The 26,945-nt window shown below is 40.9% G+C and overlaps 1 protein-coding gene across 6 annotated transcripts in view; it reads left to right on the top strand.

Moving 5' to 3' along the window:
- The window catches only part of DCAF6 (DDB1 and CUL4 associated factor 6), a 148,441-nt gene extending 122,401 nt beyond the window's left edge, over window positions 1–26,040 (top strand). For all 6 annotated transcript variants that reach the window (XM_059720595.1, XM_019476156.2, XM_019476157.2 and 3 more), the window contains 5 exons: window positions 4,206–4,344; window positions 16,429–16,585; window positions 20,378–20,466; window positions 23,530–23,635; window positions 25,590–26,040. In XM_059720595.1, the coding sequence (XP_059576578.1) occupies window positions 4,206–4,344; window positions 16,429–16,585; window positions 20,378–20,466; window positions 23,530–23,635; window positions 25,590–25,654 (556 nt within the window). In that variant the 3' untranslated portion in view covers window positions 25,655–26,040. The remainder of the gene's footprint in view (window positions 1–4,205; window positions 4,345–16,428; window positions 16,586–20,377; window positions 20,467–23,529; window positions 23,636–25,589) is intronic.
- The last annotated feature ends 905 nt before the right edge of the window (window positions 26,041–26,945 follow it).

The following is a 26,945-nucleotide window of genomic DNA, read 5'->3' as shown; positions in this document are numbered from 1 at the left end:
TGTTGAAATATAAATTTACTGGAGTTGCCAAAACAGCAGCCGAGCCCGCCCCACCCCACCCTGCCTCCGGCACATATGCGGGGCACACGCCCCCATACCCTCCTGAGGTGCGCACAGTGGCAGGAGCTGCCCTGCTTCACCCGGATAGCTGCTGGTAGCTCCGTCCCACACCTCGCCCCACCCCGGCTGTGCAGTGCCTGCCCCAGCTCCACTTCCTCCCACATCGCAGGGGCTTCAGTCTGCTGCCCCTTCCCCTTAAAAACAAGAAAAAAATATATGGGGGTGCAGGAGCTGAACCTTTGAGTCAGAAGGGGTACACTTATTAAAAAAGGTTGAAATCCCATGACATAGGTAGAAGAACTAGGCTTCTTCACAGGTCAAGTTTCTAACCCCTTGAAAAGATAAAGATTTGAGAACTAGTTGGGGGTATTATATAGCCACAGCAAACATCTGGTCCAGAACTGCATTTGTGCCCCAGCTGATCAGAGAAGCAGTGCCCTTTGATATAAAAGCTGTAGAAAATAGCTCGGCAGCTCATTCTTAATTTGGCAACCTGCTGCCATCTACGTGGGTTTCAAACCACCCTGATTTGAAACATGCTGATTCTGCTATACAAGCTTGGGAAAGTTGGGAACGCTTTGTTTCTAGCACTTTGCACAGCATGTTAGTTTCTTTACTGACATGTGTGCGTTGGCATAAACCATATGATTAGAGCACTATCTAATAACACTTTTTTATTTACAGTAATTGGACAAGAATTATATGAAAGCCTGTGCATCTAAAACTAAAAGGTGCAAAAGGCTAGAACAAAAATTGTTCTTCCAGGATAGAAGTGTGCCTTTTAAATTTAAAATCTTCTCTACACAAAGAACAGAAGAGGGAAGAACCTTGCCTAAAAAGTGTATTCTGTTGCTGGGTCTGAAGGGTCATTAGGTTGGGTCTTTCTGCTCTTTTTGGCGAGGTTTTTCCTTAATTGGGGTCCTGCCACCAACAGCAGGACTTAACTCCCAATCCTGATAACCTGAACCAAAGACAGTTTAGATACAGTCTCACCATGAGATGCAGTCTTGTCTTTTCCATAAGTCCCCATCTCAGAGGTTGCTGAATCAAAGTCCATTAGTACCATTTTAATCATGGCTAAAATTTTAGCTTTCAGCAGAGCTAAATCCAAGGCAGTGGTGTTTGAAAAGCAAAGTGAGTACTTTGTTTGCATCTTCCTTTTTATAAATTCAGTACAGTACAGTATACTCTGTAGTCTTAGGCTTTTTGGATTTTTTTTTTTTAAATGGCTGCATATAACCTCAGAGGGAGGAAATCAGAAAAGCCTGGCTGGAGCCATGAAAAATACGCATCACGGTGGCTGTATCTGGAAGAAGTCAGTGTTTCCTGCCATGAGGCATTGGTAATTGTTGTACCTGTGACAGTCTTTGGGCATAGACAGATGAAACTGGCATCAATATCAAATGAAATTGATTTAAGCTCTTTGATGTAACTGTTCCATCTGCTGTAATTGTTTTGCCTGGATGCTTCTGTAGTAATTCAAGTGTAACAAAACTGCCAGCTTTCAGAGTTAACATTTTAGGGAATTAGCAAATTTGTATCACTGTAGGAGCATGCACACTGAAAGGTTGGTTACCTCATGACAGCTGGTGCCTGCTCCACAGTGGCAGCTCTCTCCCCCATTTAAAGCAGTTAAATTTTATGGTTTTTTCCATGTCTGGATGCACCCATAGAAGATAAGTGCAAATGTGCGATATACGGCACTGCAGACCGCACCAGACTGCTGCCGTGTGCAGCACTGCTCACACCACAGATGCAGGCATTCCCCGCACTGCTGATTTGCAGTGTGATGAGGGTTTTGTCATGGGGAGATCCTGGTGTAAAAAAACCCACACCTTAAAATAGTGGGCCAGCACATGTGGCAACAGTGTGCGCTGCTGGAAACTGGAGCCTGACTGGCCAGAGCCACACACCAGCTGCTGGCTAGTCTCTGTGCTGCCAGATTGCTGTGGCTGCAGCCCCTGGAGGCCCTAGGGACCCCAGGTAAGGCTGCTGGAGCCAGCCCAAGTGCTGGCCCCAGCGTCCACTACTCCACCTGGGGCAATGTGTCATGCACGCTAGAGAACGTGTGCATGAGCGTTTCCCAGGGACAAGCAGCAGGTATTGTCACTGCTCTTTGTTCCCAGGGAAATACATGTTCCTGCTCGTGGGGATGCCTCATATATGTCCATGGGGTGGTAAAGTAGTTTAGCAAGAGTCTAGGATGTAATTCAGTATTACTTAGCAGATTTGTGCAAATTAATGCCTTGGCTCTTTTACTAATGTTAACATTAATTCATTATTTGATTAAAAATAATAGTCCTAAGCTTATTCCCCCTGCTCAGTGTTTCATTTTGTTGTTGGGTTTGTTTTGTGGGTTTTTTTGGCGGGGGGTGGGGTTAGAGAGGGTTGTTCTGTTTTGTTTTTTTAAGTTTAGTTAGTTCATATCTACAGAGATGTACTAGCATGTTCTGGAACCAAATATAGAAGTGTGTACTCTGGAAAAGAAGAGGCCTGATTTTGTTGAATGGACTTATTTTATTTTTAAAGCTTTGTCGCTTTTAGCCTGGTTGATAATGGAATAGCTAGTGAACTGAGGATTTCTGTCACATGCTTATCATAAATTTCTCTGTTAAAAAAAAAAAAAAAGATGATATATAAAATGCATGCATTAAAGGACGATACAAATGTGTATGTGGGTGTAATCACAGCTGGAGTACATGGCTTCACTTAAGGTTCCATAAATATTTTGCATAAGTGCACAACACACAACCCTCCTTTACTTTCTCTTTCCTTGCAAAGGCAACTGAATGAACATAATATTGTTGCAGCCTTTAATACACAGTAAATGAGGTCAAACCTTGTTTGTTTCTTTAATGTTATCCCTGATGTCTTCGGGGTAGTCATAATGTTAGTAAATTTAAGTGTCAAAGACTAAACATCAAAGAGAAAGTAGATTAGCTCAATGTATTACAAGAAAGGGCAAGTAAAATTGAATTTAAATGGGAAAACTTAGCCTGACTTGTAGTTTGACTGTTCGAGGAAATCACTGATGAGCAGTATTGGGCTGCAGTAATGTCTCCCAAAGCACGCTGTAAAAGTTTACCACAATTCCTGCCACAGCTACTTCAGTCCCTTACAGTTTAATAGTTAATTTATATCCTCCAATGACTTGTCTCACTCTGGTTCCACCTAGACCTTCAAGAAGCATGACATCAGTCCTGAAAAAGAAAAGGGGTGAAAGAGCAAATCATAGGAGAAGTCAAGATAGCCAAAGCTAGAATCAGTAAGAAGTTGTAAACCTGGGGCCACAGGATGGGAGCAGCAGTTAGATGTGAAGAACTCTAAAATTCTTATGGCATCACCAAAAATATAACTTCTTGAGATCAAGTAGCCATCCAGTAGAGTTTTTCAGCATGTTGCTTTACATCATCTTTCTGTTCATAAAATCTTTTTTGCTATAGCTCTGTCTGCATTAGGGAGTATTCTCCCACTGTAATTAGGCTTTCAAGTCCCCTAGACCCAGCTTTTTTCTCTGTTCAAATAAGTACTGTTAAGTTTTCCTAATGTTCAATCTTGCCATAGAAGAAACACTAACAAGAAACTATCAGAAGAAAGATCTTCTTCCTAAAGCAGGGAATAATAAGAAAGTATGAGACATTTAAAATTTGATCTAATACAAAGAAAAAATTCAAGGTGGCAGCAGATCTGTTTATATTTATTGTTCTAAATAGAAAAATGTACTATTTTTCCTATATCTACCTTTTTACACTTTTGCAAGTTCAGAGCGGATAAGAGGGGGTTCTCTCTATTTAGAAAATATTCTATCTCAGTGTGATATTATATATGATTTTTGCTTGCATCCTAGAGTTTGTACCTTTAAAAAGAATGAAACAAAAATAACATGATTGCTACATGCCACTGTCTTGCATGTTATTCCTGTTCTAAACCAAAATGGAAAAACTCTCAAATATGTAACTTAAACAGTTGCCGTGGCATTAGTACCTTTGCCAGACTCAGAAGCGAGTGAGTTTGAGTGGCCTGACTGAGCTGTTTTGTCACCCTTTAAATAGCACTGGTTCATTGTCTAGAAAAGGTCTGTGTGTGAAGCTTCTGGTCTTGTGTAATGGTCTTTCAATAGTGTTTTCTTTGTATGTAATTCATAGACGATCTGCTGTTGCCCGCATTCAGGAACTGTTCAGAAGGAGAAAAGAAAGGAAAGAAATGGAAGAACTGGAAACACTGAATATTAGACGTCCTTTAATAAAGATGGTTTATAAGGGTCATCGGAACTCCCGAACAATGGTACAGAATACTCGCTTATATTAAGAGTTTATCTTTTTTACTTGAAATAATGTAGATGTTCTTTCTAAAAGGGGATGTTGTGTTTCATTCAAAGAATGTTAGTTGCATATTAGATCTGTAATTATGTAACTGGATATATGTCACTCATGGGCCCCCATGAGTAATCTAAAGCCACATGGTGGGGAGACACTAACTTTCTCTGCAAGTTGGGACAGCCCTTTAGTTGCTCTGCACTTGGCCCATCTGCATGATGACACATTGTGTACTTCAAAAAGAAATATAAAACTTAAGTCATGAGCTTAATGAATAACGATTAGTTCCTGATCTAGCCCCTTGACCACCTCATCTTTATATATAAACACAAAGGCTGCTTACAGACATAACCCCCCCCCCCCCCAAAAAAAAAAACCCACAAAAAACAAACCAACCAAAAACAAACAACCCACGCTTTACTTGAAGAAACAGCACATTCATTCAAACCAGCTCCACAGCATCTGTGTAGATCAGGTGATTCAGTAGGGCTTTTTGGCACTTTTATCTAAAGCTGAGTTAATCAGCTATTAGATGAAAGTGCCAAAAAAAACAACAAACCAACCCACTAAAGCATCTGATCTGTATAGAAATTGGGTGAGCTGGGTCCAACTAACATGATGCCTCTTCTGGGCATGCACTGGCTTTGGCACGGGAACATGCTAAGTTTAAAGTAAAGTGCTGTTTTGGGTTTTTTTAAATGTCTGTAAGCAGCCAAAGTGCTTTACAAAAAGCTCTATCTATACTCACCGTGCTGCCTTTTTAATACACATTTTTTTTAAGTATCCTTAGGCCCCTACTGTAGATTACAGTTTACATTTGTGCTGCGATTAACATGTTAATCACAGCATGAATAAGAAAGGTACTATATGTGCACCTGATTTAAATCGCCATATAATGGGAAACAAGCCATAAAAATGTTTGACAGATACTGTAGAACATTTTTATGGCTCATTTATGTCACCTTAAATTTAACCTGTAGCTGGTGACTGAAAATCAGCTAATTAAAGTCCCCAATAGGAGAAACCAAAGACTCAGCTCCTGACAGGGCAAGTAAAGGTTTCCCTCTGCTGGGGACTTTAAACCCTGCACTGAGCAGCTCTTGTGCAGTCCTGATTGTCAGGTGCCTGGCTTTCAATTTGCTGGTGCAGGGGGAGCCCAGGATCATCATCATAATCCTGGGCTTCTCCTGCACTGACAAGTAGGGCACGATTGGGATCTGATCCCAGAATCACATATCAGTCATGCCCATGTGGCATGGCAGGAGGCATGATTATTGGCATTGGGGTTTATATCCCATCACGCCTTTAAAAGTGTTGTGGCTGTAATTATGTGTGGTTGGAAAACCATTGTTTTTATCACCAGCAAAAACTTGGGAAGGGCAAGCTGTCCAAATGCAAGCTAGTTATTGTATTCATATTTTTTGAAAATATTATCTGCTTCCTTCAGGTTCATAATTCAGGCAGCCTGTTGTTGACTGAAGAAATTTAAAAAATACAAATTTGTTAGTGCTAAAAACAAGTTAGTTTTTTCCTTTTTCACAGATGGTAGTAGTAACTCTCAGTGGGTGGTTATGGCTGAGATGGATGCTCCTCTTCTTTTTTTTTTATTGAAAGATTTACTAAATCTTTTTTTATTATTATTAATTCCAGAACTTTTTCTAAAATGTATCTTTTGGGGTCCCAAAGTGTCATGAGAATTATTGGACTTTGTAAGACTAGAGTGATGAATAAAGGGCACACACTTTTTTTCTTTATTAATAGCCTTTTTCCTGCTTTACTTAATGGTTATGGTGTTTAGAAAACATAAAGTGCTAAGTGGTATTTGCTATTTTTGGGAAGTTATAGTCAAGCTATTTTGGAGGTAGCTGAGGAGGGATGATTCATCCAATTCAGTGGTTCTCAACCTTTTTAGGCTTAAGGCACCCATCACTGTACTCAAGGCACCTCTTCACAACTTTTTGAAATTGGGTGCCATTCAGTTCACAAAACTAATTTTGAATATTACAGGCTCCTTCTACATATAACCGGTATTGCACAATTAACTGGTTACTGGGAGACCAGCTACACATGCAAAGTAACTATGACACAATTAAAAGCTCCAACCAGCTATAAAGTTAGACCTAAAAAATGTGTACTAACTTTATAATTGGTTGCTATTGAGCTTTAATTTGCACATGTAGCAGGGCTTGTCCTTGTAGCTGGGAGCCCTGTCAGTTAACAAACAGGGCTCCCAATCACAGGGGTGCACCATCCCTGGCGTAAAACCCCTGGACCCTGGGGATTGCAGCTACCATGATGTCTAGTGCTTGGGGATGTGGGCCAGAGGATCATTGCAGGGTTGATTCCCCCCTGCCCTGGGGGTGCTGGGAAACCCCTGGGGCCAGGAGATATTGGTGATTCTCTGGCCCTAGGTGCTTCTCTCCACCCCCATGGCAAGGGGATCCCTGTGTAGTAATCCTCTGTCCTTGGGGGTTTCCCACACCCCCAGGATGCGGGGGCGGGGGGGAGTGTCACAGCGGCAATCCTCCAAGCCAGGAAGTGCGTGGGGCTCCCAGACACAGGAGCTTGCTTTTTGCTGGTATGGCTGGAGTTGTGATTGTGTTTATTGTATGTCAGATCCCACTGCACCTTTACCTACACATGTAGAGGGGGCCACAGTGCTTATATCCTTACAGAGGGATTGGACAGTGCAGGGGAAGGAATTGGCCATTAAATAAGCCTGATCTACCCATACCTACTCATCTCACACCTCCAGTATCTCCTTACACCTAGTGGCACCCTGGTTGAGACTCATTGATCCAATTTCTCAGAGAGCATATTCCAGAATTTGCATAAGTAGCTTCAAAAAGTGCTGGGATGAATTTTGCCTTCCTAAATGCATATTCCACTTTACATAGATATTAGTAGAAACTGGGTGACCATATCAGAGGATATAGAAGGGGCAGAATTAGATTTAATGGTGTCAAGCTTTGTATATATATATTTTTTTAGAGTTCAGAAATGAATAACAATGTACACAACTGCCTTAAGTTGTTACTAACATTGTAAAGTCAAGCACTCAGTGGCAGGGTGGATTTGATTTAAACCAAATCTATTTAAATCATTTAAATCACTATTTAAATCACTGGTCAGGAAGCCCCGATTTAATCATTCTTTTCTACAAAAAGTGCATTCTTGTTTGATATAACCTTAATACATATTAGTCACAACTCAGATAGCTGTAAGTTCATTATTAAAAGGTACACACTATACATTTTACAGCAGTGATTTATTATCGTATTTTTTTCAGATTCATTTTGCAACTATATCAGAAAACTGAAGTATGACATTTTATTTAACTAAAGCAACAAGCTGATGTATTTTAGATATTTTTCTTCATCAACAAACATATATAATTATTTGAACAAAACATATATTTTTTATTATTTATCAATTTTAGTTATAAATGTGAAAAATGTTTTTAACAAAAAATTAAATAGATTATTTCATCCAAGTCAACATGAGAAACTAAAAATACTGGGTTAGGCAGCAAACTCAGTCTTTACCTCCCTCTTCCTGTTTATTCATAGACTGGAAAAGAAAGACAAATTTTCCAGCTTTTTCAGTTCCCAAGTCATTTCTCAATTTAGAATGAATTAGTCCAAAAGAAGAAAATATTCTTTCTACACCTGCAGAAGAATCATAAAGAATTAGGGTTGGAAGGGACCTTGAGAGGTCACATCTACCCTCCTACTCAAAGCAGGACCAGCCCCAACTAGATCATCCCAGACAAAGCTTTGTCTAGCTAGGTCTTAAAAACCTCCAAGGATGGAGATTCCACAACCTCTCTAGGTAACCTGTTCAGTACTTCACCACCTTTCTAGTGAAAAAATTCTTCGTAATACCTAATTTAAACATCTCTTGCTGCTACTTGAGACCATTGCTTCTTGTTCTGTTATCTGTCACTGCTGAGAACATAGTTTACCCCTATCCTCTTTCGAACCCTGCTTCAGGTAGTTGAAGGATGCTTTTAAATCTCCTGTCAGTGTTCTCTAGAGTAAAAAAGCCCAGCTCCCTTAGCCTCTCCTTATAAATCATGTAAAGAAGCTACTGCTGTTAAAAACTGGATTATCACTTCAGTAGTCTCTGATACATCCAGGTGCTTATGTGACTTCCACCAGTTCACTGGTAAGACTTTCTTTAAAACCTCATTAGCAAACATATATTTCTTGAATGGTTCACCTTTAGCTCTGAAATTTATTATAGCTGGTATTACAGAGGGATGATTGCTGAATGCCCATGTCATAGCCAACTCTTCTACAGCAGTTAAGGATTGAGAATATTGGCAAGAAAATGAGCTGGAGATAGTGCTTGATCCATTCTTTTTTTTAATGCCTGTAATTTAACTCTGTCATTGCATATTTCTCTTTTCAAGGTCTCACTCAGTTCCTTCCAAATTTCACCAGCATCAGCAATAAAACAGTGATTTCCCAGCACTTTGTTCAAGGCTACGGCAGTAGGCTTCAGGATAGTCCGCATACATTTTATATTTTTCTTTAGCCCAACGTTGAAAACTTTGGCTATGACAGTTCCATCTATTTTGTCATAATGTTGTTCACAAATTGTCATCAGATGAGGCCAGTTCTCAATATATCGCTCAAAACAGTTCGTTACTGAGTTCCATTGCATGTCTTATGGGAGAGTTAGTTTGCTTTCTCTTGCTTTCTTCGGAGAAGCTGCTGCAAAGTGGTTGTTATGGAAGTATTTTGCAATTTCGGCAACATCAACCTTTATTTCTGGAGCGCTGAAGTCTTTGGCTAAGAGGTGCATCAGATGAACACTGCAGCCATGACATTAGCTTGGGATTTTTTCACTTTCTTCTAGAATTTCTTCTCGTCTTTGATACATATGCAGCATTGTCTGTGACAGCTTCATACTAGACATTTTAGGGTTTTTTCCACAGTTTGTTAATAGCTTTTATTGCTACAGCAGAATACTTACAAGAAGTATGTGCATTTCCTGATGTATCAATTGCTTCTGTTGTTACACAAGTACATATTACTGGATCATTGTGGACATTGCTCCACCCATCAAGACTCAGGCTAACAATTTTCCCCTCTAGACTTTTTGCGCATACTTCAGTTTTTCTCATACAATTTAGCCAACAATATTGTCTCAACTAGTATATAATTAGAAGTTATAATCCCTATTCCATGATGATATCTTTGAACTTTAACGTATTTTAAATTAAAACTATATATAGGTTTATTTTTTTAAAAAAAGCATCTTAACACAAATTAAAAATATGATTAAATAAAAAATCTGATTTAAATAAAAAATGATTTTTTAATTTAAAAAAACATTCATTTTTATCCACCCTGCTCAGCAGTTAAGAAATGCCACAATTAAGCTTGCTTGTGCAAACTTAATCCAGCCCAAATCTGCACATGTATTACAATACGGTCTTGAATTACATGTTCACTCCCCACACAAGACCCTGGCTCATTAGATGCATGAGATGAACAGGGCTCAATTAATAATCTCCTGTTCATTATTTTGTTTTGTCTGCGGTTTTTGTGTGATGGTAGGTCTTATTTACAATATTCTGTTTAAACCATGCTCTGAAGATAGTTATTGACTTCCTCATGGACTTTTATATGTGGTTTATTACTATTTCAGAAAACATTAATTAAATTTATTGTTAACCCCACACCCATGTAAAGGAGGTGGTAGTATTATTATCCCCATTTTAAAGCTGAAGAAGTGAGAGAGAAATTATGGTAATATTTTGTTGTTCAATTTTAGATGCTTAAGACTTGATTTTCAAGGGTACGTAGCACAGTCCAGCACTTGATGTACTCAAGCATAGGTCCCATTAACATCAGTTTTATATGGAAGCTCAGCCTTTTTGAACATCATGCCACAGAACCTCAGATTAGGCACCCAAAAGATAGTGACCATCTGTGGAAAGATTAGTTTAATGACTTGTCTATCATTACACAGGAATTCAGTGACAGAGGTAAGGATAGAAATTAATTTTTCCATTGGTGCCTTAGCAGTTTTTAGCTTATCTTCTTGTAGTCTCCTGTTTCATTTGCTACACACCTTTCATCTTCTGCAAAAGATGTCCAAGGGATTTTAGAGATGCCAGCCTCCTTTTCTATACAAACTTGAGTCACACCAGGTCATGTCTATTTTGTGCACTAGATGAAGCAGGGGACTTGTATAAAAACCGATAAAAACTATACCATAATATTATGCGCAAGGAGGCTGAATTAAGGTTGTACTGGCAAGTTTAATTCTAGAATTTCCTAACTTCAAAGAGCTTGAATTGGCAGCTTTTTAACATGAGGGAGAAGAGGATTGCATGCGTTTGTGTGCATCATTTTCCAGTTTTTTTGAAAATGGGAAAAGCAAATGAGAAAAAAAATAAATCGAAATATGCAGCCCCATAGTGTCAGTACATTGATCATCAGCACAGCTGAGACCTTTAGGTTCTCCAAATGGACCTCTGCCACTTGAATTACCAGAGTATCTTGTTAACAGTAGTAAGTTGTCACTCTTTTTGTGAAGCAAAATTAAAATAACTTTGTCAATGGTTTTCCCAGACGTTTGACAGTAGAGGAATAGTGAGACCCAGATTTTTTGCCAGGCTCTGGAAAGAGAATTTTGGAGAACGAGAAGCCATGTTAGTGGATAGAAACTCTTCTGTCTGCCCAACCCTCTTCCTTCTTCCCTACCCTCCTGTCCCGTATAGATACCTGCTGTTTAATTCCCTCCAATCTGTTCCTGTTCCATTCCTCCTTCCCCACTCTTGATTTCTTGTCTCAGTTATATTAATTTTACACACCTGCCTCTCATTTCTTCCATCTTGCTTTTGTTGCCTGGCCAATTCTGGTCCTTTCCTTCAGGCTCATTGTGCACATCTACACGTTCATTAATGTGCAGAAGTTACTGACCTATCACCCCTCCCTTGAACCTGTATGGAAAATCCTCAAAAAATTGCAACCCATACTAGAAAGAGACCCCATTCTTAAAAAGATCTTCCCAGAGCCACCCATCCTAGCCTTCAAACAAGCACCGAACCTCGCCAACCTCATCACCAGAAGCAAACTTCCTCAAGCCCAGAACACACCAAAAGGATCCAGACCGTGCCAGGACAAGAAATGCAAAACCTGCCAACACATCTCCACCACCCCCACTATTACTACACCCCACAACAGAGCCATCAGCATCCCAGGATCTTGCAGCTGCACCTCCAGAAATGTAATATACCTCAATCAATGCACCAAATGCCCTGATGGAAAATATGTAGGAGAGACCAAACAACAACTGCGCACCAGAATGAACGCACACTGGAAATCTATCAAAGACAGAAACACCCAATTACCGGTGGGGGCACATTTCTCACAGGAGGGCCGCTCTCTCTCCAATCTCTCAGTCCTGATCCTCAAAGGAAATTTACACAACAGTTCCCAGAGACGAGCCTATGAGCTCCATTTCATCAACCTCCTGGATACTAGAGATCATGGACTAAACATAGACATTGGATTTTTGATACATTATAATCTGCCTGGCAACTGACTCCCCAGCCCAGCCCCTGGCTTCTTTACTTTTCATTCCATCCAGGAAGAGTACACACCAACTGCTGAAACTTCCTTAGCCTGACAAAGGGTTTTTGAACCCGAAAGCTTGCTTAATAACTATTCTCCAACCATTTGGGTTGGTTTAATAAAAGATATCAAATTCACCCAAGGAACCTTGTCTGCCTATGTCCTTAGACCAACACGGCTACAACCTAAACCCCTGCAGAAGTTACTGTGCATTTAGTTTATTATTTGCTTAATGAAGTACTAACGAAATGTGCAGTAACTACAATTACTGCGCAGTAGTGCCGGCATGCGTTTTTTTAGTGAAGCTTACTGCTCAGCAGCATATTAACATGGTTTTTGTCTGGCATGCTACTGCCCAGTATTGTTAGGTTACTGCGCATTGAGCATCTTGTGTAGACGCCCATTGTGTTACAGTTCCTAACTCTAGTCTCCACACTTCCCTACACATTGTCTGTCTCCTTATCCTGTTGTCCCAGCCCCTTCTCTCTGGGTCCTTGACTGGGTGCTCTCTAATCCCTAAACTGCCACTAACTCCTACCCTTAGTCTCCTTCCTCATGTTCCTTACCCAATTTCAGTCTCCTCTCACCCTCTCCTTTTCCAGTTCCTTGCCCTGTCTCTTTGACTCTGTCTTTCTCTCTCCTGGTTTTGTTCCACTATAATTTCTAGCTCCAGTGTCTTTGTTCAATCAGTCCTGGTTTTTCTTATCCAAAATCAGTGTCCTTCCAAGTGGATCCTCTCAAAGTCCTTCTCTCTATCTTTATCTATGTATTGGGTTTTCCTCGCTCACTCCCGCTGCCCACAGCTCCTGGTCGTCTTGCACGAGAAGTCCCATTCCATTCAGCTCTCAGTCAGTGGCTTGACTTTTGCCTCCTCCAATCTTAGTTTTACAAAGTCCTTGTTCCAATTCACTCCTTTCCCTCCGCCTAAGTTGGGACTGAGGGAGCTCTCTGATCTCTTTTCTAGTGCCCAGCTCTGCCCTAATCTGGAGCATCAGTTGGACTGAAGCTGAAGTCCAGCCCAGAGCTAAACCCTCTTTACTCTTGGCTGAAGCTTCCCCATTCATTCTATGAGGATGGAACATTTAATCTGATCCACATTGGAAGCTGAAAGCCAGGCAGGCGCATCTTGATTGAGGATGGAATCTTCAGAGATCTTAGCTTTTATATGCTGTGATTGTATATATTTTACAAAAACCAAAAGATGCACCTCCCAAAGGTTCTTACAGTCTAATCCCAATACAGTAATTATGAGTATTCATAGCCAAATTCTTCTTTGCCTTAATCTTGCCCCTTGTAGAGGCACCAGTTTTTATTCTTCATCTCCAAGTTTTTCTGTTGAGTGCATCCTTCAAGCTAACACTCGCTTTGTATTCCTTAGTATCTCAATTTGGGGGGAGGGCAACCTCATAGTGTTTGTCCCATGATTGCTAGATCCTCTCTTCTCCAGCCAGCATACCTACTTCTTACCATCTCACGTGACCAAACCATCTGAGTTGATGCTCCTCAGTTTTTACATGATGCTGCAACATGTCCTGCATTATTCCATTATCTCTCATTTTACATAGCATCCACCTGAATATGCTTCCAGAACACTTCTTGCAATCTGAGTGAAGAATTTTGAAGTGAAGCTGCATTCAAGCTGACTTTTGAGTGAAGCTGCATTCTGAGTGGAAAATTTTGGTCTTGGTTTTTCAGTTTGTTGTTCTTATTTTGCCCTAGGGCAGGGGTCGACAACCTATTACAAACATGAGCTTCAGCTTGCAACCCAGCCAGCACCCCAGACCACTGTTACCTTCTGGCTGCTTCAGCAACAGCAAGCAGAGGCTGCAACCAGAAAGGCCAGCCCTCCATGTGTGTGGGCTGTCAATGCTGGCTGGAGCAGCCAGAGGTGATCAGCATGCCCTTAGCCAAACTGACTGGATCAAACAGCTGGGGAATTGGCACACCCTTAGTAAAACATGGACTAGATTGGACCTTTGTAGCTCAGATCTGGTCCACAGGCCAATGCCTGTTCAAGGGTATCCTGCCTCTCAGTTCAAGCACCTAACAAAAGCTCATCTGTGCTGAACTTCCTGGACACTTTTTGAAACTCACGGAACAAATATTTGTTACATGAGTTAAAAGTTAAATGAGTTAGCAGAAACAATGGTGCTGTCCCAAACCATGCTTACAATAGCACTTGGGTTGCAATTACTGTGGAAGAAAAGATCATCTTCCTTGTACAGAAACTGATATTTGTTCCTTCCATGATGCTTTTCAATTGTTTTTGTGCAGAGTTGAGGTATTTTAGATGTTTTTACTTTTTAGTTGGGAGTATGTAATGTAAGTGCAAAAGGGGTGTCATAAAACAGATTATTGCAAGGAAATGGAGCCCTGTTGTCTCTGACACTTTCTCCTGGGCTCAGCTGTATCTATTGCATTTATTGTCAGTATTTATATTACTGTTATGTTACCAGCATCATGAATTTTAAAACTTCATCTTGACAAGGCCTCATACAAAACTGTAGCGGGTTATCACCTCACTTTTCTCCCAAGGACTTTCATAGCTTGTGCAACCAGTTACCACCTCAACATGATATTCAGCTAGAGGACACACAGCTGAGCCACTGTCTTGGACAGACTGTCATTTTAAATAAGACAGTGATCAGAGATCTTCTAGCTCCCGGCATCAAGAAAGACCAGGGGTGCTGGTTCAGCCACGAACACTTGTGGGCTTCAGCAGATTCCAAAACTAGATTACTGCACTTGAGCTGCCGAGTAAGGAGTCCAGGACTGCAGTGAATCACAATTGTATTCTAGCCTCAAGAAGTTTCTTTTTCTCCATCTCCTTCTTTAGCTAACATCTGTCACAGATGGAGAGAACCGACATTTGAACACAGATGACAGAAAATAATTTGGTTTCTCAGAGCATATACTAAAGCTTGATTACCCTGTAACCTGTCAAATCCTGCCTGATGGAGGTATCCAGAAAATTTCATCAGTCTTGCGTGCCTACAGATCTTGGAGCTCAGATGTAAAATAGGCTGTAGAACACTCTTTCTGTATTTCTGAAAAGATTTCATGGATCTATCACCTAATGGTCCATGTGTATTCATAAAGTTTGTATACTTATTCATTTAAGAAGATGTGGACACTGAGGGAATCTTATCCTCTGTATGTCCTTTGTGCCTTATGAGAGTCATGAACAACTGGTGCCATTCCTGACTGAAATAGGGTTTCATTTAGAAAAGGAATCTTACCTTCTGAACATGCAATAGTCTGGCCAGCATGGAAAAAAATTACCCTTGGATACATCATTTCCAGCAAACTATCACTGATTGGTAGAGTTCCCATTCCTGAGCAAGCTGATTGAGAAGCTAGGTAAAAGCCATCTATGGGATAATCTAGTTGCAGTTAATATTCTAGACCTAGAAGAATCTTTTCCAGAATTCAGATGTGGAACTGAAATCATCTCAATGGAACTGATGGTGAATAGAGATGACCATTCTCATCTCTTTGGATCTCTAAACAGTCTGACATCACTGGCAGTGAGACTTTGTCCTCTCATCTAAGAGAGGTGGGAGTTGTTGAGGGAAACGCACATAAACAGTTTGAATCCACCCTGACGGCATGCACCTGATGAGTAGTCAATGAGGGAAATGGCATCTCCACCGTAAGATCTTTCACTTCTGGGAGCCTGAGCTGCATAAATCTCATACCAACCTTCAAGGGGTTAACTAGAGCTTATAAACTATATTAACCTCACCTGGTACACCTGGAGAAGGGGATCTAGGCAGGTAAAGGGAGGAATTTGAGTACATGTGGGGCTGACAGAAGAGAGAAAGGTGATTTTGAATTTCCCTTTGTGGAAGAGCCTTGCAGAATATAAAAACTAGGAGGAATATAAGAGAGTTTAAAAAAAATCTCAAGCCTAGGATGAGAGAAAGTCATCAAGTTTGTATTTTCCTTCTTTACTGAGTTTCCTTGAGGGATAGTAGGAAGGTGTCCATTGTGTTACTGATCTGAGGGTAGAGAGGTAAGGCTAGAGAGAAGCCCAAATATAAACTTGTATTTATTTTGGCAGGCATTTAATTTATTTAGGGCATTGTTAACCTAGAAGTGGTCAAGCTATATGTAACCCAGAAAGAGGGCTGAATTGCAATAAATGATGGACCTCATTGGGACAAAGGAAGTTATTGGCGTCTGCTGCATAATGCCTGGCCATGAGAGAACACATTAGGCAATAAGTCACACACTTTTTGGCAGACCCAGAAGGTTCAGCAGTTCCTCTGATCCTGTCATATATTTAAATGTAGCCAACATTTACTATTAACATTTACCATTACTATTACTTTGTTTTTAAAATCCATAGGTTAGGGCCAGCCTTGTTCTAAAAGTGGGTATTTATTTAGAGTTTGGAATAATTTCTGGGCTAATTGTGTGAAGTGTAACAAATATTTAATTAATTTTATTTTCTACAGATAAAGGAAGCCAACTTTTGGGGCTCTAACTTTGTAATGAGTGGTTCAGATTGTGGCCATATCTTCATTTGGGATCGGCATACGGCTGAGCATCTCATGCTGCTGGAAGCTGATAATCACGTGGTGAATTGTCTTCAGCCTCATCCATTTGACCCGAGTAAGACCATCTCCATTTGTAGTGTGCGTGTTCATACAGCTGATAGTATGCTTTTGTAAAGCTGAATCTTCAATATTTTGTTCTGCCAAGGGTCACTTTACTAAATCATTAAGAGCCTGAGGGAGAATCTTGCTTGCCTGAAGGCAACATATTGCTGCCATTCTAGTCTTTTAATAGTAAATGTTGGCCCACAGAGGCTGCCATATCCTACAGTTCCTCAGTTCAAAAAAGGTGGTAACACATGACATCCGACTGCATTTGAAGGTGGTTAGGATACAGAAAGAGATTCTTTTCTACTTCAGCATGCACAGAGAAAGAAAGCTAATGATCCCCACACATAAAATAGCATGAGAAGTAATATTGGGATCTGACAACTTTTGCTTGCTGGCTGAGTCTTGAGCAGGAGATGTCTCAAACTCTCAGACTTGGTAGAAAACAAGTAGAGTTGAGACGAAAGAGCTTTGGTAGTCATATATCTCTTGGGGAATTTTTTGAAAATATTCTAGAGATCTGTTGCTCTAGAGGAAAGATGATGTGATCTGGATCTTAGATGAAAATGAAGACTGAAACATTTTGCAGTTTCTGATACATTCAGAGTAGATGCCTTCAATTCTTTTTTTATTGTTGTTTTTCCTATGCCTTAGGCTGCTTAGTATCATCCAGTTACCTTCTCTGTAATTTTTAGCATTTTTATTAGGTACCTTGCTGCAAAATATTCAGGTAATGCAAAGGTGAGATATGAAGAAAGATTGGATTATTGTCCAAAAAGATTTAAGATGTGTCATAGAATAATAGAAATGGTACAAAGTTTAATAGTCTAAAGTGCAGTCATGCAGTTAGAGCAGTTGCTATAAGATAGAAACTCAGACTTGAGGGAAACAGAGGAAAAGATGTACTTAGGTATATTGCATATTGTATGATGATCATGAGCTGCTCCGATGTGGCTGTGAGAGGGGCTAGTTTTATTCTAGGGTGAATTAGGCATGGTGCATGCAGTAAAAACAATGAAGTATTCATACCACTGGCAATACATAGGTACCTCTATTTAAAAAAAAATAACTTAAACTGGAATAGGTACTAAGAAGGATAGTTTAGGGAGTCAAGAGTTATCTTGTAAATTAAAAGAATTATGTTTGTTTAGCATAGCAAAATGAAAGTTAAGAAGAGGATAGGAGTACTTTTTAAAAATACCTGTTCATGGGGTTGATATTAGGAAGGAAAAACAAATATTAAATTCAAGAGCAATAAGGGCACAAAAGCAAATGGCCAGAAATGTGTCATGAGCAAATTTAGACTGGGAATGAGAAGATACCTAATGTAGAGGAGTGATACAGTGGTCAAGCTAAGGAACCTGCTTTGCTTCAAGGTAGGACTTGAGAAGCTTATGAAAAGGATAACATCATAGACCACTCGGATCAATAGTGCATGTGATGATCACTTCTCGGCCTCTTGCGGGCTAAGATCAAGAGCATTCAGTTATTCGCTATCCATGTATTAGGGTTGAAAGTTAACTCTTTTCTTTGTGGGGGAAGCATCTGGTAATGCCATAGTTTCTATAGGCTTCTTCTGGAAGCCAGTAGGGGCCAGGGAGGATTTTTTTCTTCTCTTGAATGCTCTAAGGTTTCTAGGTGTTTCTTTGCCTTTCTCTAAAGCAGGGCTTGGTAGCCTTTGGGTGGTGCAGGCCACCTTTTGTGACTTTGCCCCCGCTGTGAACCACAAGTTTCCACTTGTCAGGCAGTCAGCTGCCTGCATTTACTCTTGCCTTTGATCCCATCCTCTCTGCAGCAAAGGGAAGCACAGATACAGCAGAGCAGCAGGTGCTGCAGTGAGGATAGGTGGCACAGTGCAGTGCTATGCCACCAGTCCCCCATGTTGGATCACACTCTTTGCTGGCTGTAGGTTGCTGAGTCCTCTTCTAAAGCATAGGACATTGGCCTCATTTAGAGGTGTGAGTTTTCGCTAAGTTGCATTTAGTAGCTTGGAGGGGCTTTGCCATATGGTCCAAGTCAAAACAGTTGCCAGATTTGAAGTCATGTAGAAATGTTTGTGTTAGCTCAGATTTGCAAGAACTATGGATAGATTTGCATTACTCTGTAGCATGGGACAGAGGACCATCAGGCATATATTTGCTTATTACCTTCTATGCCAGGGGCAAGCAAAGTCTGGCCCACAGCAGACTCCATTTCCTAGCAGCCCCTGTCTGCATTGCCGTGACTGGTTTCAGCAGCAGTGCCATGACTGCGCAGGGCCAGGGTTTCTATGGACACCAGACCCAGCAGTGCTGGCAGGATGCGCGGCTGGGCAACGAGCTGCTCTGGGGCTGGGATCTTGTGGCAGTGACAGCGTAGTCCGGAGCTGAGGTACAGCTGTGCTCCGCTGTCCTGGCTCCGGACCATGCTGTCATCACTGAAAGATCCCAGCCCCCACCGCAGAGCAGTTCTCCGCCTAGCTGCGCGTCCTGCCAGTGATGTCACAGCATCACTGCTGTTGGATTTCCATGGAAACTGGCCACAGTGACATGTGCAGGGGTTGTTTGGAAATGGAGTCCAGCTGCTGGCCAGATCCACCATTTTACCCACCCCTGTTCTATGCCATTGCAGTGTCAGGACAATGGAAGCTCTCTTGAATCCCCTGCTTTTACAGAGGGCATTTGTAAGGTGCTTTTCGTTACTCTCCTAACGTGCCCTGTGGCTGTGGTGCGTGAGAAGTTGGCATGGGATGATCTGCTGAGCTCTTTGGTCAAATGGTTGCAGTTTCAGTGGACTGGTCTCAGTGGCCTGCTAAGCACCATCCAGTCACATTTTCTTATGAAATGGGATTAACATAACATTGCAAGAGGTTTTTTTTTTAATAGTATTTCATCTATATTAATATCAGAAATGTAATTGGTAAGGCTGAGAATCTGAGAAAAATGTTTGTACTTAAAGGGACACTTTCCTAGTTTGGATAAGCATCTGAACTTTTGAATGTTTAATTGAATTGCCTGGTCCTAGATGTGTGTTAAATGTGCCACTACTTGGCCCCCTGCAAGGGCCAAATCTTTCAGAAGCTTTCCCGAAATATACCTGCAACTTCCCTGACTCTTAATCCTGTGCAGCTTCCTTCCAGCTGTGTCTCTGAAAAAGGAACAGTGGGGATCAGCCCTTGAGGCAAAGGGCAGGCACTTGAATCAAAGTCACGTCAGCTGAAAGCCTCCTAACAGCTCTCTGCTCCATGTTGTTCTAGTGCAGTAATTCGTAGGACCCTCCAGTTCTTAGTCATGTTGCAGATATTTTTTAAAATATTTTTCAAAACACCATGTACTTTTGAAATGTACATTTAAAGAAATTTGAAGAAATAATTAGTTATTTAATTTGTGGAGCACTTGCATCTGTTGTTGCTTATGGACCTGCAAGTCCTGCGATCTTTACTGTGGCAACAAATATTTTTTGAGTCATCAGAGAGCATAATAGTTGCAGAAACTTTCTAGTTCTAAACTATGCACATTCTGTATAAAGAAAAAGAAATCAAATATGAAATTGGCATTTATTTTCTTCGTGTTTAATCTGTCTCAGTTCCCATAAAAATGCTTGCTACTTAGTCTCATCAAACATAATAGACCCAATAGTGTAAGTGTTGGCAGGATTATGTATTTCCATGTAAAACGCATGTTTTTAATTAGATGAGGGGTATATTTGGGTGTGTGCAGACATGTGTTTAATGATGTACTTCTGTCAAATTTCAATTAAGATGTGAAGAAAACAAGTATTTCAGAATTTTTTTCCTAATACTATTTTATATGTAAATTTCTAGTTCTTGCTTCATCGGGTATTGATTATGATATAAAAATCTGGTCACCACTAGAAGAGTCCAAGATTTTTAACCGAAAGCTTGCAGATGAGGTAAGAACATTTTCTCTCTTCACAGTTATACTGGAACCTCTGTTTCTGGCAAAAATTTTCTGAAATCTCATCTCACCTCCAATAGCTGAATGTTGTTTTTTAGATTTAAATAAATCGGTCATCAGTTTTGTTTTTAAAATAAGCTGTTGTTAAAACAATAGATTTTTTTCAGGTCTTCCTAGCACATGAACACCCATAAGTAAGAAATACTAGGAAATATTGAAATTTCTAAGAATAGCAGTGATAGGAGGAGACCATGAATGTGAAACGAATGGGGGAAGAGTTTGAAGAAACAAATTTACAAAGATGGGTAATGGGTTTCAATAATGAAAGTAGCGGTGACTGACCTAAAATAACTGAAGTAAACCCGTAGATGTACTGCAGACAGGTTAAATTAAAAGCAACTCTATTCAGTAATCTCAGGTACAAAACTATGTTGAGAAACATAGTGAAAGTTGAGAGTTATACTGCTTCGTTTCAGCAACTGAGCAGCTTACAGCAAGCATTTTAAAAACAGGAAACTAAGTTAGGATCAAATAGGAATTCAAAACATGGCTTTGCAATTAGGACAATCAAATAAACTTTGCTTCTCCCTTGGGTGATGGCCTGCAGTGACCAGACAATTATAACTAGGGGTCTGCCTAAATTGTGGGGGAACTTAGCAATTTTCGTGGGTTGATCATGGCATAAAGTTCTAATTGTGCAGTCGTTTCACAGCAGCCCTGCCCTGTGATTAGCAGAGAGGCCTTGGGGGGGGGGGGGGGGAGGATGAGGGAGCAGCTGCTATCTCAATTGCTGGCTGCTCTTCATGTGGCCCCATCCCTTGGCACTGATTGACAGAGAAGCCCTGGTAGGGGCAGGGAGGCAGCTGCCATCTTGACTGCTGCCCTTTATGCCACCTCACCAGCTGGCACCTGGACCACTGGCTCCCACTAGGGAGCCAGGATTTTATTTTTAGAAAGTTATTTTTGTTGTTGATTTCATGGAGTTTGCAGACAATTCCAGATTTCATGGTTTTCATGAAATTCATGAAACTGCAAATTAAGTAGGTCTGTAGTTATAACTAATGAATATTTGTTATGCCAGATTTATTAAACTGTTTTTTTAATGGGATTTTTTTTCAATTTTTCCCCTCATGGTGTTACTGCTGGCATAATAAAACTGGGCCAAATTAAATATTTCTCTCTCCTCTTGTGGTGTTTTCAAATAACTGCTGCTCGGGCATTGATGAAGTAGCCGCTTGATTTATTCTCTATATAAGTAGTGTCTTGCTTCAAAAATATGTGCTGTCCACTCCTTAAATCTGATGCATTCCAGCAAACCTGTCCAAAGGCTATACCACCTGTCCTTGTGTTTGTTGCAATAGGAAGTGTGTGTGTTCAAGGACAGTATTTGGTTTGAAGTCCCATTGAGAGGACAGAGGAACAAAGGGAGAATGACTTGAGTATGACCAAGTCTTTAAATCTTTCATTATGTCACAAGTTTGGTTTTGTATTATTGATACAACTGTTATATAGTTGTCCTGTTCCAGCCAAAAGGTTTTGTCTTCATTTTTAGGAGTGAGTAAAGTGATCCTTACCCATGTTGTATGTTATGTTAAGTCTGTGGCGTGCTGCAAGATAATTCAAAATTAGAAATATTATTAAATGTAGATCCTGTAAAAAGTATTCTGTTCTGATTTGATAACACTTTAATATGTTCATACAGTGGGTTAGTATTATGGCTGCAGTTCTTTAATTTTTTTCAGGCTAAGTAAATGAAGGAGAAATAATTTTTAACACCAATGCCCAATTCTTAACAGTTGTAGAAATTTTAGAAGTTTTTCTGCCAGAAACTTAAATTCTTTTATTAAGTTCTGCTTGGGAGGAGTGAGAAATTTGGGAAAGATGAAGAATTCAGTCTTTGTTAATTTAATGATAGATGTCCAAGATGAAGTGCCCATATTCAAAACTAGATGATCAGGGGAAGGTCAGGAGGAAACAGTACTTTTGGAAAACAGTAGCTAAACTAGGAGAGTAGATGAGATCATTCACAAGGAAAAAGTTATGGAGCCATGGACAGAATCTTAAAACAAAGTATTAGAGGGAGGAGAGAGGAGGCTAAAGGACCAAAAATAGCATTGCTAAAGGAACAATTGGACAGGTAGGAGGAGACCCAGCAAAAGGCAGACTCACGGGAGTTCATGAATGAGCGAGTTGAGGAGGGAATAATTAACTGTCCAAAAATATTGGTCAACAGAGAATGATGGTAATAGGGAAGAGAGAGGCTCTTGGATTTGGCCAGAAGTAGGTCATTTGTGACATTAAAAAGAACATTTTTCTTGGAAAGAAGCACAGGCTTGAGTCTTGGAGAGAGCAAAAAGGCATCGGAGCATCCATGTTTAAGGAAGAAAAAAGGGGTAAAAAAATATGGCAGTAAATATGGTCAGGTTTTTAGCAGTCATAGAGGAGTACTTTTGAAAGCTGAAGGAAAAAACCAGATGAGAGTGGGGAGAGAATAAATAGGAAGGAGTGAGAGAAGATGGGAAGGAACTGGGTCCAGTTCAGTTCCAGGGTTTAGAACTTCATAGCTGGAAGAGGTGGTGAACAGGAAATGGTGGGGGGGAGAGAGGACACTGAGACTAAAAGGAGAGAGGTGACTTCTTTTCCGTGGTCAGGACCAGCATCGGTGCAAGAGCTTCATTTTCTACATTAACATATGTCACTTCCACTTACCACTTGTCATTCATGTCATATCTTGTTGTCACATTTATTTTTCTCCATTGTCTATCCCTGACCAGGCACTCCAATACCATAGTGAAGATCAGAATAAAAATATTACCTGGATAGAAAAATAGGTATATGTGGATAGATTCCCCCTTCTGTGGCTGATTTTTCCTCACTGTACAGTACATCTGTGACACCCTCCATAATTTATGCTGTCTGCTCTGTTATCTGTCTATAAGCTTTTTTGCAGAGTCCAAGTTACATAGTGTCTTATATACACTACACACTAAGCCTGGTTAAATACATTTGACATTTTATTAATACTTTTTTTTTCTCCCTTCCACCCTGCCAATCTCAGGTTATAACTCGTAATGAATTAATGCTGGAAGAGACGAGAAACACTATTACTGTTCCAGCTTCTTTCATGTTACGAATGTTGGCATCGTTGAATCATATAAGAGCAGGTAGGAGACTATTGGAGCAGTTTCTGTGCAGTCTTCTATAGAGGTGCACCAATACATCAGTCTGATATTGGATTAGCACCGATATAAAGAAAATTTACTATATCAGAAATCAGCCATATCAGGCTGATAATTTGGCCAATAAATCACCCGTGCATGCACACAGCTGCAGCACAACACAGGTGGCAAGGAGTACAGCCTGGCAGTGTGGGGAGCTGCTTCCACCTGGTAAATCTGGTGTGGTGGAAGGGGAGCGGGGAGGGAAGGGGCTGGGGGAGCAGATCAAGGCCCCTGTGGTGAGAGAGGGCTGGGACAGGGGATGGGACAAGTGCTGTCCAGCCAGGATGAGGTGGGTGCAAGATGGAGCCACAGCTCGTCCGGGGGGAAGAGTGGGGTGGCACCTGCTGCTGTGTGCTGCTGGTTTGGCGGCTCATCTGGCAGCCGCCTGCTCATCTGGGGGCTCCCGCTGCTGCTCCCGCCACTCGTCTGGGAGGGCATGGCGGGGGGGGAAACGTGCCCCCAGATCTGCATGGGGTAGGGCGGGCTGGGGCCACATCTGCGCCAAGCTCTTCCCGGAGGGGTGGGGCTGTACTGGGAAGGGGTATGGGGAAGGGGCTGCAGCCACAAATTTACTGTAGCCCTTTGCCAGCGCAGCCCCACCCCACCGGGAAGAACTTGGCGCAGCCTTGCCACAGCCTGCCCTGCACAGATCCGGGGGCACAGGCCCCCTCTGTGCCCTCCCGGACAAATGGCGAGAACAGCAGCGGGAGCCACCAGACGAGCTGCCAGACCAGCGGCTCTTGGATGAGCAGTGTGCAGTGGCAGGAGCTCCCCTGCTTCCTGCGCCCCCCGGATGAACTGCGGCTCTGTGCCACGCCTGCCCCACCCCGGCTGGGCAGCACTTGCTCTGCCCCAGCCCCACACCCTCCCTTACAGCAGAGGCCTTGATCTGCATTCCCCCCAAGTCCCTCGCCTCTCCCCTCCCGTTCCACCACACCAGACTTACCAGCTGGAGGCAGCTCTCCACGCTGCCGGGCTGGTATTGGAAATCGTATTGTATCGGGCAATATGCCTCCTTAAAAACCGGCTATTGGTATTGGCTGCAAAAATCTCTTATCGGTGCATCCCTAGTCCTATACTATATATAATCCTTGTCTAGTATAAATATTTATTGCAAAATTAACATAGCTACTGCTGTTAGCTTGTCTGTGGCTAAAACATCACCCCAAAACTATCACTATTAGCTTGTCTTATTTTTAAGATTCCTTGGGATATATGTTCAGATGCTACACGCTTCTTTATACAATTTATGACTTCCTTGTTTGGTATATTCTGTTCTAAGGATAGAACAACTTTATACTTCAGTAATCATATTTCTGACAATAACGTTGTTTTGCTAAAGAGGTAACTGATGAGGTGCACTGTTGGAATATCCTGAGCCAATTTTGTGCTCCCACCCTCCTGCGTCTCCATTTAATTTTGCTCTTTCTCTAGACAGCTACTCAAAAATCATTTCTTGTGAAGCATACAGTCACTGACAGCAATGTCCCCAGTTTTCTGACAGATGCAAATTTCTGTTTACAACTGTCTTTTAATGCTTCCTTAGCTCCAGCTGCCTTAAAGAGACCAGTCACCTCATTGATTCCCTAGCTTTCTTTTTTAAAGTGCTCTAACCCATTTCTTTTGTGCTAAAAAAAGGCACAAGTTAGATGTTGCCTCATTCATCCCCTTGGTACTTACGATTTCTAGTCTTTGTTTTTACTGTCTTTGCTTTCTTGTGTTATTGCAGCATTCCCATTCAGTACATGCAGTAGACTTGTCTTTAGTATTTAATACGTATCTTTTACAGTAGTAGTACCTAGGTGCACTTTGTAATAGGCATTGAATACATAGTTTTGTAACTAGTAAGTTAGAAATTATTTTAAATTGTACTTTTAATGATTCTTTTGTCTTACAGACCGATTGGAGGGTGACAGGTCAGAAGGATCTGGTCAGGAAAATGAAAATGAAGATGAAGAGTAACTGTCTCTTCTGCGTGACCACCTAGACGTTAAGGAATTTGTATAAGACATTAATTATATTTTTCCTTACAGAGCTTTAGTGCAATTTTAAGGTATTGCTTTTGGATAACCTAACATTTTGTTTTTGAACGATTGTGTGCATGACTCTGGGGGGAGAGTGCAAGTAAAATAAGCAGAAATGTTTTTAAAATGTTTTGGCATGTATGAGGGGTGCTAGAAGATGCAAAGTGCAATATTTTCCTTAACTTGCAAACGTGGGAGCTTGGATCAATGTTTAAAAATAACTTTCATTATAGTAAGAAAAAACGTTGGTTCAAATAAATTTCTATACCTGCTATCTGCATGTTTGTTGCTTTCTAATTAAAAAGATTTGGTTGTTTAAAATTCTCATGCTCTCTTGTGTAGTTATTGATTTGTCATTATTAATATTATAACCTCCATCATGGTTCTTTTTCTCAGTATGAATAGGATGCTGTGAAATGTTGAATAGTTCCAATTCCCATTGACCTCTGTGATAGTTCATGCCACCCTGGAGTAGTGGGCCCTCTGTTCTTAACAGTCAATTAACATGAAAAAGGCCCATCTGATTTTTTTTTTCCTTAATTAATTTCTTTAAGTTTCATTTTTTATGTGTCCATACATTTGTGTAATACCCAGGGATTGTAAAATAAATTTTAAAATGCTGTGATATTATGAAGGTAAAACTCCCACAAAAAGCAATGGTCTTGTGGCTGTAGTTATAATTCTATATGGGAATCAAGGAAATCTTAGCTTATAAATTGTCTCTGTCACAGAATCTACATGTGCTTTTGGGCCAGACATTTAGGCCAAATGTTTTGTAGCTTGGGCAGGTACAGATAACTTATTGCAGTGCTGGGTTTGGGGGTGGCTGGGATTTGGATGGGCAAAGAATTGACCTTGAGTACCTGAAAGAGTGTCTGAAACTGCTGTCTGAATGTCCATTTTGCTCCAAACCCTTGAAGTGCTTTAGCCCCTTCTGTAATTTGAGGACACCGAAGTCACTCAGGTTTTCTATACTAAGGCAAAGTAGTTATGTCTACTTGGGCATTATGAGTAGCATGTATGCCTCTGGGAGAATTAAAGGGAGCTATGCAGCCTAAAGAAACAGAACAGACCTATCCCAGAATGAACTGTCTTGCAGGAGAACATTTTGTGCTCTCAGGTTGCAGTGGCTTGATGCTCAGAATTGTGAAAAAATTACTGTGCCCTGCCACTAAACAGCAGCTCTGCAAAAAGGGTCCTGGGGGTTACAGTGGACAATAAGCAGAATA

Source organism: Alligator mississippiensis, chromosome 1 (assembly GCF_030867095.1).
Source record: "Alligator mississippiensis isolate rAllMis1 chromosome 1, rAllMis1, whole genome shotgun sequence".
NCBI classification, from domain to species: domain Eukaryota; kingdom Metazoa; phylum Chordata; order Crocodylia; family Alligatoridae; genus Alligator; species Alligator mississippiensis.
Note: the sequence above shows the minus strand (reverse complement) of the source record. Positions and strands in the feature narration are given on the sequence as shown.